We start from the raw sequence: 12,853 nt of genomic DNA, 5'->3' as shown, positions 1-12,853 counted from the left end.
CTCAGCCCCCCCACGAGAGCCAGGGCCTAGCATCAGGGCAGCCTCCCATCCGAAGCTCAGGGAGGGCACTGACACTGTTGGCTGCTGGCCCAGGTGAAATGCTACTGTCTGAGAGTGGCTTGTGTGACAGGCCAGGCTTGCTCTACCCTACGCAGGTACCTCTGCAACCTAAGTAAGAGGAGGGCAAGGGGCAGCTGGGCTGCTGTGGGTACAGTAGGCTCCCGCCTAAGTTTAGGCCCCAGCAGGATGACTGACAGGTTAAGACAACTTGGGCTACTCGACCACTATAGGCCTCAGTTTCCTTGTCTAAAAACTACAGAAGTTGGGACTAGAAGGTCTCTGAGGCCTCCGTGGCTCTCATCTCAGATGCCAAACTGTACACCCCGGCCAGCCAAGCTTGAAAGAGCAGTGACGGGCAGAGCGGGGTTACTTACCCGCTCCACAAGGCCTTGCTTGTGCTTCGGCTTGTACACTCTCAGCCTGGGCAAGAGGCTGTCCGCATAGTTCTTGTCCTGCAGCCCGTGCAGCAGGACGCCGTGGAAGGCCAGCCGGCACATATTGGCGTGAATGTCTGCATCCAGCCTGGAGCCAATCACCAGGCACAGCTGAGGGCACGTGACAGGCTTCTCAAACTCCACGAGGGCCCACTGCTGCCGGGGGTAGCGGTCACCTGCGGCCGGGCCTGCTCTCTCGTTGGCCTGGCCGCTGCCTGTGGCTGCCGGTGCCAGATCCTTGCAGAGGTACTGCTCCTGGAACAGGTATTCTCGGGAGAAGTCAAAGGCATCCAGCACAGGCTCGTGGTCAAAGCTGTCAGGGGCAGGGCTGAAGAACATCAAGCGGCCCATGACCGTCTCGTGGCCCACCGTGACGTGGAACTTGGCTTTGGTCTGCAGGGGGCCTCGGAAATATGGGATCTTCTCCACGGAGATGAGGGCCGCGTAGATGATGTGCAGGGACTCAGGCGCGCACACCAAGCCGCGTTCTAGCAGCTTGGGGTCAAACTGGGTGACACAGAGGCCTAGCCGGTCTCCCTGCATGGCTGTGGTGACAGGCATGTGGAACATCTGCATGGACTTGACCTTCTTCACCACCTGGTCAGAAGCAAGAGACAAAGCTCATGAAACTCACGAGCCCTTAGGCGGGGGGGGGGGGGGGGGGGGGGGGGGGCTACTGTACCCTTAAGGCTGGGGGAGGGGCCCCAGCTGGAGAAATCCCGGTCCCAGTGCCGCCAACACTCAACTGGCGTGCCAGCTGACGGGAGCTCTGGAGCCAGGCAGATGCCCCTACACGGAGCAGGCTCCACCCCGCAGACGTGAGGCCCAGGCCCGCAGGGTGTCCTAGTCCAGGATGTGGGCAGTGGTCACAGCAGCCAGACCCTGTATTACCTTAGTTGCCCCCAACTTTCTAGACCCTGGTCCACACCAGGCTCCTTTTCCACACTGCCTTGCCTCAGCTCTCTATACCGGCTTACCACTCCACGCTGAATGGCCCCCCAGTTCCTCAGCCTGCCAAGTTATGATCATCTGTCTTTGAAAGCCCCGGCCAAATGCCACTGCTCTGGGAAGTCTGCTCAGACCTCAGTTGGCAGGCTCTGTCCATCTATCCATGGCGCCATGCCAGCCCCTCTGACTCATGCTCAGCCTGCTATGCTATCACTGCCTAGTCTGTACCCGCCTGCCTGCTGGCCTGCAGGCTCTTCATTCATCGACACATAGTCCCTGGGAGCCTACTATGTGCCAGGCACTGTTGTAGGGGTAGGAATAGAGTGAGGTCTGTTTCTAAAGAGCTTAATATACAGAAAAAAACAAAACAAAAAAATTACAAATATATTATTTGTCATATTAATTAAATTTATATTATTACAAATAAAATATAAAATTATGTTTAAATATATGTAACTAATATAATTATATATTATGTTTATTTTGTATAGCATGCTATAGAGAAGGCCTGGGATTGGGTGACGGTCTGGATTTTTTAGATCAGTAAGTTAGGAAAGGCCTCTTAGAGGTGACGTCTGAACTAAGACCTATCATAGGAAGAAGCTGTGCAAATGGCCAGAAAAAGTTCTAAATGCGGGAACAGATAAGTGCAAAGGCCCTGAGACTGGAACAGGCTTGGTGAGTTTGAGAAATAAACAAAGAGAAGGGAGGGCTGCAGCAGGGAGGGTAGAGAAGGGAGGGAGGGCGAGGGATAAGTTACCCAGGAGTTCAGGCAAAGGAGAAACCTGATCTTATCTCTGCCTCTAAACCATCACACTGGCTCCACACTGGGCAGATTTCTGTATCCACAGTTTATAAATCAGGAACAGACATTGCACAGGCTCTAACAAATGTTCACGAAATGAATGAATGTTCCTACTAAGATCCACTGTCTCGGAGGTGAGATGAAATCATGTTTATGGATTTCTGCAGAGAAATGTGTAATATATTTCAGAAAACCTGCCATCAAAAATTGTTAGGCAATTTTGACCTTTAGGTTGCAAACATCCCCTTCTACAAAGTGGGGTGTGTGGAACACTCATTTTCTCCCTGGATAAAGGGAAATGCTGTGCTGACACCAAGCCCAGGTCCCTTCCTGGAAAGCCATAATATTCAAGTGTTTGTTTAAAGATCATTAACTACCTAACCAAGAGGTCAGGGGGCAGAGAAAGTGAGAAGCACAGTGTCAAAAGCCACAGCCAAGATCAATCAAAGAGAAACATAAAACATCTCTGGTCTGTAAGGGTAATGGGAAACTAAGATTTTCAGGAATGCATCTCAGAGTAACTGGAGAGTATTATCTTACTGTAAGTATCTGCCCAGTGAGGTAGGACCCGAATCACAACTCTTCCCCTGAGGCCCGCAGCAGCCCAGTGAGCTGTCCTCTGGCCCTCACCCTGCCCACCTTCCTCTGGGCCAACTTTCTAAAACACAGGCCTGATGATGCAGTTTAGTACCAATGTGGACATGGGCTCCTATCTTCTCCATCATGACTTTCACACCTTTGCGGGTAGCTGTTGTGAACAGGAAGGTGCTTTGATTAACTGAACTTCTATGGGGAACCAGGCCTTCCCGCTGGATGCTGCTGCCCTGGCTGGATGGAGGCTGCTCGGCTCCCAGCACTCCCTCAGCTTGTTGAGCTCCTCTGCTTTCACTGGGGCTTCCCACCACCAGGCCCACCTTACAGCTTTTCCTGCCCCACGTTCTCCCAACCCTTTAACCACAGCCAAGCTCATCACACACCCACACTGTGCTTCTGTACGTCTCTGGGCCCATGCAGCTCCTTCCCGAGACTCCTTCCACCTGGCACATTCCTGTTCATCTCTAAAACCCCAGCTCTCCAGGTAAGTCCTGGAAGGGCTTCCTTCCCTGCTCCCTCCTCACAGAGCTGCTTACTGTCCTCTGTGACGCCAAGCCTGACTTGTCATTGCTGGCTGACAGCCCTGTCAGCCCCACTTCCACGTACTTACTGATTTAAATGGCCATCCACAGCCCATGATCCACCCGAGACTCAACACTACTACGAACTCTGTCTCCCCATGTGCTCCTGCCCCACCTTGCTCTCCGCCCGCCACAGCTGCAGGTAGCTGCTCTCTTGGACTTGGTGTGTCGCATCCCCTTTAGTTTTATATAAACTAAGAAGGTTTACTTTATATAAACATGGTTGTATGGAGGCTGACGGGTTAGGACACTTTAGTTAGCACATATGCCTAACCAACAATGTGCTTTGTTTTATGAGCTGTTGAACTTTGCCTTGCTGTGCAAGTTGCCAGCACTCGTGGCCCCTTCCGCGCTAATGCTGCATACCACACGGTGCACGCAGACCACGATCCACTCTCCCGCACATGCTCACTTAGGCCGCTTCCAGTTTTGTACTGAAAAAATGCTACAGTGAATTCCTTCTCACATGAGAACTCTGCCTGGTGCACAGTGCCAGGAGGGGTTCCGGAGGACAGAGGCCGTGGCCTGAACTGCTAGGTGGCAGGGTGAGTGAGTGCCCACCTCTACTACATCAATGGAGTATCAATGTCCCTTCCATTGGCAGGGCCAGAGACACCTGTGGATACACATCTTCTCCAGTATTTGGCAGTGCCAGATTGCTTAATTTTTGCCTATCAAGTTTGCATTATCTCCCCTTCTAAATCCTGAAGACAGGGGCCATGGTCTACCTACTGCTACATCCTCAGTGCCAAGCACAGAAGGCTGCCGACATACCCAGCACATCTTAAGAGAATGACTGCACCCGATTCTGGAAGAGAAGTGCTTCTCATGGCAAAAACACACCTGTCAGAGCACAGAGCTGAGATTCCAGACCTGCTGGGTCTGAGAGACCTTTGTGTTTATGAGCCTTCCTGTGTGAGAGAGGACGGCCAGAGCTTTGTACTCCCTGACAGCCCCACCCCCACCCATCAAGCTGACCACCAAGCAGGTTTTATTCAAAGCATGTTCTCTTTTCAACGGGGCTCATGTTCTTAGGGCTGAAATAATAAAGAATGCCTTAAGAGGGCACCGTGAAGAGCAGCAAGACAAATAACTGTGCAAATCAAGATTTTAAGGGCCTAGACAGGAAATTGTGAGACAGATAAAGACAGGGTGGGAGCAGCGCGGCACTACTGAAGGCGCGCACGGCGCGTGCAGACAGCAGCGCCACACGAGCCACTGGCAGGCCCACATCCCAGCCCCATCCCAAGATACGTTTCAAGAATATAAAATGCCATCTAGGACATCAAAAATACAGAAAAGTAGATAGTTTTACCAACTTAAGAATGGGAAAAAGAGGCTTTCCTTTCAGCCATTTATTTTCTAGCCATCTCTTCAACAACTCACTCACCAAATATTTACTAATATCCATGTCAAGTGGCTGAGATACTGTATACGCATTTCCTCGACACATACTTATTAAGTGCTCTCATGTACTGAAATGATACAGGAATGAGCAGAATGGACATAGTTTGGGTCCTATGAGTTGGTGGTGATGGGGAGGATAGACATTAATGAAATCATCAACTAATAAACACAGAATTACAAAACCATGGGGGAGGTGCTATGAGAGAATAACTGGGGGATCTCATTCTTCCTGGGTGGTCAGAGAGGGCTTCCCTGAGGAGGGGGCACTGAAGCTGACCAGCTGGATGAGAAGGAACCAGTCACAGGGACTCTAGGCAGCGGGGGGGGGGGGGGGGGAAGCAGAGTGGGCCTGAGACCCTGAGGAGGGAAAGAATGTGGCTTGTGTGCAGTGAGGCTGGCTGGGGGGAGGGGAGTCAGCTGAGAGTTCTGTGAACGGGAGATGTCTGAGAGACAGCGCGAGGAAAGGCGCAGCCGATGGGCCTAGACTCCCAAGTTCTGGGAGAGGTAGAGGTCGGGAGTTGGGAGAAGACACACACCTGACTGCCTCCTGGCGTTTCCACCTAGATGCCTGGTGGCATCTCCAGCTTACCACGTCTAAGACCTAACTCCTTTCATCATGTCCTTCTCAGAAATGGCAGCTCCACATTTCCAGATGCTCAGGGGAGAAACGTGGTTCCATCTTGGTTTTCCTATCTCTCTTATACCCACACCCAGTCATCAGGTGATGTAGTATGTTTTACCTTCAAAACAGACCTGAGCCCTTCCCACTGCATCCATTGCCCACCCTGTTTCCAGGCCCACATGGCTTTATTGCCCTTCTCCCCTTAGTCCATTCTCCATAGTGTAACTTAAACATAAGACGACATGACACTGGAGTTTTGCCTGCAAACTATCCTCTGGCTTCCCACCTTACTCTGAAAAAGTTAGCGGCCTTACTATGACCACAAGGCCCTAGGATCGGCCCGTTATGCCTCTGACTTTATTTGCTGTCCCCTCCGCTGCTTGTATCATTTCAGTCACATGAGCCTTCTTGCTCTCTACACATGCCGACCGTGCTTCTACCTCGGGGCCTTCTGATTTGCCAGTGCCTCCAGTGAGGATGCTGTCCCCCAGATATCCCTACTCCTCTTTTCCTCATTTCCTTCGTGTCTGTTTATCCGAGTCCACCTGAAACCCCAGGAAGACACAGGACCACTGGATCCCCATCCCTCTCTCTCTTTTTTCCATGTTTTATTTTTCTTCATACTCCTAACTACCACCTGACCTCTATTTGTTTACTGACTATCCACACTGGAATGTAACTTCTATGATGATCAGGACTTTGTTTTATTTTATTTTCCCCCACTTTTATCTTCAGTCTCCCGCACACTGCCTGAGAAACAGGACACCTCAACATACAATTGTGGAATAGATGAATGGAGTCATGGATGGGTGCAACACTGGAGAGTTCCAACCAGGTCTGGGATCTGTACCTCCACAAAGGTCCATGGAGATACATACCCTCGCTGTGGGGGCAGGACTGGCCTGAGACTGGCTGGGCAGTGAGAAGTTCCAGACAACTCCTAGGGAAGGAACCTTCCAAACAGAGGAGAAAAGCAGGATTGAGGCTCACCAAGGCCCCAGATTTCTCTGGCAGGGTGCAGTTAGAATGGCGACAAAGAAAGCTGGGTGGCAGAGCAGGAGGGGCACTACCGCTGGACGCCATCTGAGTGGGACAGGAAGGGACCACCAGGCTGTCCCTGAGTGTGGCTCCCCACAGGCCATGGCTCTCTCTCTTTCCTGTCCTCGCAAACTCTCTGGCACCAAGCACTTCTGGGGAAGGGAGGAACAGACCCAGGGAGGGAGGGATGGAGGGAGGAAGGAATACATCCAGGAAGCAAACAATTTTTAAAACCCAAGTGCGTGCTTGCTAAGCAGTTTGGTCCTTTCTGATTAACAAAGAAGCTTTACCGTCATCTGGGTCAGTTATTCTCCATAAAAACCCTACAAGGCAGGTCAATATTTTTACAATTTTATGGATGAAGAAGCAGAGGTTTTCGGTGTCTCCAAGGTCACAAAGCACATAGGCTGAGACTTGGGACAGTAAACCCCGGGACACAAGGCAGGCCTGACATTCCATGGCCCTGTCTCCTGACCAACGGAGCAGAAACCCTGCCATGGGCTGGCTAGAGCCGGGGCTCAGAACGGCTCTGCCCTGCCAGGGGCTGCAGGGTCTACATAACTGACAACGTAGAGGACCCCCATGGCATGAACCCAGAAAGATGGCTCTGGAGAAGGAGAAGAAGATCCCTAACCAGCCACTGTGAGAGGAGCCCTTCTTAGATGTGGTATTAAACCAGAAAAGTCAGGCCTGCTGCGAGACCCAGGCTGGCAGACGCAGGGGCAGCCCAGCCCTGTCTCCTCCTGCCCTCAGCTGCTGCAGCTGCGCTGGCCAAGGTCAGCAACAGCCTCCTGCTGGCTGAGCCCAGTGGATGGTTTCAGACCTGATTTCCCTGGTGTCTTTCTTTGGGTAGCACAGTATCCCAACGCAGGACGCTTGGTAAACGTTTGCTGATTGAGATGAGAGAGCAAGTGAACCCCTTCTGTCTGCTCTCAGGCCTGGAGTGGTAAGATACTCTCTGCAGTCTTCTGAGTGTCTGCAACTTAACTTTTTACCATTCTGAGGATTCTGTAAGCTACTATGCCTAGAAGGACCTGGCTTCTCTTTCTGAGGCTACTGAAAACCTCCAATGGAAGTGATGACTCGAGGTAGGAATCACCAAGTGTTCAACTCTCCTCTCCACAGCACCTTGGAATAGAGAGCACCCAGCAACTGTTCCAATGGACTTCATCATGTCACCATGTGACCCGCACAATGGTAAAGAAACCACAACCTCCGCATCTGTCGGATACCTGCCCTATGAGGAAGCTTTACAGACCTTAGTCCGTATAATTCTCCTAACAACCTCTGAGGTGGCTAGCCGTGATCTCAGTTTACAGAGAAGGAAATTGAGGCTGTGTACCCAGACCTGACTGTCACGAGAGGCCATACTCTATTACACTATCACACCATAAAAAACGTCTACTCCACAACAGAAGCCCAGAAGGATACACAATCACCACTGTGGATTTCACTTGCACACAGGGAGGTCATGGGCAACATTCCTTCTGTAGAGTAAGAAATTGGCCCAACACCATCACACAAACTAACAGAACAGCAGTGTTTGGGGTCCTCCTGGCATTCTAGAGAATCAGCAGATGCTTTAAAGAAGTGGGCAAAATCAAGTGCCTTGCAGTCTTTCTGATGTGGAGAGATTTTTGTAACAATGGTACTGGCTGTAATGAGATTGGACCTCTATTATCCACTGTCATTCCATTAATGAGCCTGGGAGCTCCCGGCTGTGCCAAAGGAGAGGGTCAGGGCCTTGAAACTTCACTGTACTTAATAAAACATAAAGCAGAGAGGGAAAGAAACACACAAGGTTTGACACTAATAAGTTTACAGCGGGATCAGTTACTTCAATTCAAAAAGGTTCAGACTGGAGGGGTTAAGATGAAATAAGCTTTTAAAGATCAGTCCAGGTTTGGCTGCATCAGACCTGACCAATTTTGTTTAATAAGGTTTTAATTTGGCTGCTCTTATTTCTCCCTCTTCTTTGAGCTAGGTACAGATAAGACATGTTCTACCTAATGCATTAATCGCATCTCGCATTAAAAGCCAAACTTGGGACTCTGTATAAGGAGAGAGCAGCATGGGTCCTTGGGGTCTGCCAGTACCTCCCCTGCTGCTTTAACGTCAACTCCCCTGGCACTGCCTCTGGAGCTGTAAGAAAAAAATGGCAGATGAGCCTTGGGGACTCAACTCACACCCACTTACTTTTTAGAGGAATGAAAAGTATTCAGAAAGGTATAGGGAATGAAATGATTTAACTATCTGTGTTCCCACCATCTGGAATTGACGACCAAGATTTTGTCACTTGTACTTCAAGTCTTTTTGTTGAGATGAAGACCCCTAGTCCTATTCCTCTCCCTGATTCCTCTGTAGCAATTGCCTTCATGAATTCTTTATGTGTCCTCCTATATTATATATTACTCCCATGTATGTGTCCATAAATAGTATACGAAGGTCTGACAATTAAGTTTGCAAACTCATCCTAGAAAAAGTGCTACATACCTCATGCTGAATATCACTATGGTCACCTTCGAAGTACTCCCTTTGGGAAACTATGCACTGATGCCAGCGCCTAGTCCACCCTTCAAAGCAGTTTTGGAATTCTTTTTTCTGGAATGGCCATCAGAGCTGTTGTCATATTACCCTTGATGTCCTAAATGTCATCAAAATGGCTTCCTTTCAATATTTCCTTTATCTTTGGGCAAAGAAAGAAGTCATTGGGGGTCAGATCAGGTGAGTAGGGAGGGAGTTCCCATACAGCTATTTGTTTACTGGCTGAAAACTCCATCACAGACAGTGCCCTGTGAGCTGGTCCATTGTCATGATGCAAGAGCCATGAATTGTTGGCGAAAAGTTCAGGTTGTTTAACTTTTTCACGCAGCCTTTGCAGCACTTCCAAATAGTAAATTTGGTTAACTGTCTTTCCTGTTGGTACAAATTCATAATGAATAATTCCCGCTGATATCAAAAAAGGTTAGCAACATCGTTGCAACAAGTTCCCAAACTTAATTGTCAAACCTGTATATTTGTTTATACAAATGTTACCATACAATTGTCTAACTACAACATGCCTCCTTCCTTCTGTATTATTTTTTGACATCCATTCATATTGAGAGATATCTAGATTTATAGATCCATCTATATTTTTATCTATCTATCTATCTATCTATCTATCTATCTATCTATCTATCCATCTATCTATCTATCTACCTGTCTGTCTTTTTTTGACTGCTGTATAGTATTCCTTTCTATGACAAGAAATACTTTCTATGACAAGAATACTATGACACCTTTTATTTATCCATGTCCACATTGAGAGCCGCTTGGGTTGCTATTTTTCGCTACTATAAATGCTGTTGCAGTGACCATTCCTGTAAGCATCAACTTGTACACATGCACAGAGTTTTTCTAGCCTAGGTACCTGGATGGAAAATATGGGGGGACACATTTTCAGTTTCACTAGGTCTTACCGATTGCTCTGTGAAGTGGCTGGCTTAACCCCCACCAGCAGTGCAAGAAAAGGCCTCTTCTTAGACATTCACTAGCACTTGGTTTTGCAGGATTTTCAATTATTCCCAGGTTGATAGATTAGGCAGGGTGTCCCATTGTTGTCTTAACGCGTGTTTCCCCCAATTACTAGGGACAGGCTCTAAAGTGTGGACCCCAGAGACAAAGTGGTGAAAGCACCTCCCCTACTGTTACCCTGCGAGGCCGCACTCAGCACTTAGAGGACGGGGTGATGCACGGTGGGGGAAGGGAAGTGGTCAGACAGAGATCTGCATATGCCTCTGCCTGCTGCTTCAGCCCTCCTCCTGGGCTCACAGCCTTCTGAGCACCAGTGCCAGAAAATGTGGTCCTGGAAGCACTTGAGACACTTTTCCTCCCACCTGGCCTTGTCTCCAGGGAATTGTGAGGCTGAGCAGAGGAGGGATCTACTCTATGCAAAAATTCCATTGGGGCCTCAACAAAAGACCAATTGTACCTGGGGAGAGAGAGGAGGGAGGGAGCGTGGAGACTTTCTTCCCTGGGATCCCTGCTTAGTAATGAGACATGCGCCCCCTGAGAAAAGGACAAGAGGATCTTCAGAAGCCTGGGGACCTGCAGACAACCGAAGACCCAATTCCAGATGCAGAGATGAGGCGGGGCTTTTTCTGTCTGTGTCTGCCTGCACCGGTACCCCCATACCTCCTCTCAATCCCAAGCACCTAGGCCAGGCTCCTGCACTCAGTGTGATCAGTGTTGCCCAGGGCCAAACGTACGTCTTCCCCACCTGCTCCCTTCTCCCACCCTCCCTCAGTCCTTTGGCCCAAGCCAGCCCAGGTCATCTGCTTAGAGTCTCAGAGCACTCTACAACATTTCTCACAGCACCTTATCATAATTTCCAATGGGTGCCTGTGTGTTCGGTTGTTTTCTATGGGGCTCCCATACCGGCTGAATGAACAGCCAGCCATGGGCAGGCTGGATTTATTTTGTTCACTGCTGATCCCTGCACAGTGCCTGCCACATGGTGGTCACTCAAGGAAGAAGGAAATGGATTTGGTTTCTTACCACACAGCCTGCCGAAGGCCTCTGCCCCTCCATGGCGACCTTACAAATAAACTGTAGTTATTAACTTCCCAGTCACTGCCACAATGGAGAAACATAAACATGACAAGGGGCCTGCCAGGAAGCTTTATGCCCCTCCCAGCCGCCCTCACACACTTGTCATCCTATAAAACTTTAATTGAATTATACCGATGTTTCATTCTTCTTTATTCCATACATCTGGGACTCTAATTGTTTTTAACGACATCCCTGGGCTTTTGAGGGGAGGGGTAAAGAATCCTTGGGAGGCAAGCCAAAGGAGTCAACTCTGTCTTCGGGCGGGGGTGGGGGGACAGAACAACTGTCACTGTGGGGCAGTGAGCGTGCCCACACCACATCTGAGAACGCTGAGCCTGTGCAAAAAAGCCAGGCCGGCCTGGATCTCAAAGCAGCAGTTCCAGGTGGACTGAAAGGCGCCCACAGCCCTGAGGCTCATTGCCCGTGCGTGAGCACATCCCTGCCTTATGATCCTCTGCTCCCAGGTGGGCATAATGGGCCCTTCACACTAGCTCTGACCTTTAGGCAAGTTTTGTCATGTTTCCAAGCCCGTTTCTTCACCAATAAAATGGGGCTGGTATATGCTAGGCCAAAGGGATTCTGTGAAGATTTAAGGAGGAGACATATATATGTCTAGTATGTAGCAGAGCACTTGGTGAGTGCCAGGCTCTCAGTGAATGTGGTGGCCCCAGTCCCCACTCTGGTCCACATCACAGGCCCTGGCTTCCTCCTCATCCTTCATGTTCCTATAGGCCATAAGCTGGCAAATCCTGGAGTTTACCTCACCCATATCCAGTCTCTTCCCATTCACTGGGCCTCATTTCTCATTTAGACTCCTGCAACAGCCATCCATTCCCTATGTTTCTCCCAGGCCACCTACCTAGTACAGAAGCCAGGTCACACAAGGCCCTCAGTACTCGGTACTCACTTCCCGCTGGGACTCAGCCAGACTTCCTTTCCAGCCTAGCTGCCTTCTGCATCTGTGGAGGGCTCTTTGGAGCTTTCAGTTTTCGGCTGGGTCCCCAGCACACTGCATGCCTCTGCTCCCACTTGCTTACCTATGCCAAGTGCCCTCCCACTCACCTTTCACAATGGGCATTCTTCAAGGCCCATCTCCACCGTCATTGCCCACATTCCCTGAACTGGGTTTAACGTAACACACATTCGAGTAGCACCTGCTACGAGGCAGGCCCCATGCTTACACTGGGGACGTGGGAAGCCATGGTCCTCACCCATCACTTGTTTGCTGGAGGGGAGACAGATATGTAAAGTGCTACAGCATGTTGAGTGCCATGAGAGAGGGGTTCAGGGTGCCAGCAGAGAGGAGGCAACATCTGAACTGTGTTTCTAAAGACAATGCCATGTAGATGAGATCAGGAAAAAGGGGACAACATGGCGGGGGGAGGGAGAGCAAGGAGGTACTAGGCAGGTGTGGGCAGAGATACAGGGTGGAGCTCAGAATAGTAAGAAGCTGATGCTGGGGTAGGGTGGCAGGATCCCCATCTTGTCCATCATGCATCTCATCCTGAAAAGGCAGGGCCTGCCAACAGAGAAGGGACTCAATAAGACCTCATGGAATTGAATTCCAGGAAAAACAAGGCTGGGATTCTTGATACCTACCAGGGAGAAATACGCATACCTGTGCACTAAATAAGATGGTCAGTGCAGCACAGGATACCACAGAGACTGGACAGCAGTCGGAGAGCCCCTCAGTGGGACAGGGCAATGTGCAATATGAAGTGTCCACACTGACAAACACATGTGGTGACCAGGTGGTGTAGCAGCTCTGTAT

General features: G+C 49.9%; 1 protein-coding gene across 3 annotated transcripts in view; it reads right to left on the bottom strand.

Annotated features, from left to right (window-relative positions):
• The window catches only part of EEFSEC (eukaryotic elongation factor, selenocysteine-tRNA specific), a 329,667-nt gene that overhangs the window by 122,541 nt on the left and 194,273 nt on the right, over positions 1-12,853 (bottom strand). For all 3 annotated transcript variants that reach the window (XM_081079076.1, XM_081079075.1, XM_081079077.1), the window contains one exon: positions 435-1,091. In XM_081079076.1, coding sequence (XP_080935202.1) covers positions 435-1,091 — 657 coding nt within the window. The remainder of the gene's footprint in view (positions 1-434; positions 1,092-12,853) is intronic.

Source organism: Rhinolophus hipposideros (genome assembly GCF_964194185.1).
Source record: "Rhinolophus hipposideros genome assembly, chromosome: 17".
Lineage (NCBI taxonomy): Eukaryota > Metazoa > Chordata > Mammalia > Chiroptera > Rhinolophidae > Rhinolophus > Rhinolophus hipposideros.
This window is presented reverse-complemented; position numbering and strand designations above follow the sequence as displayed.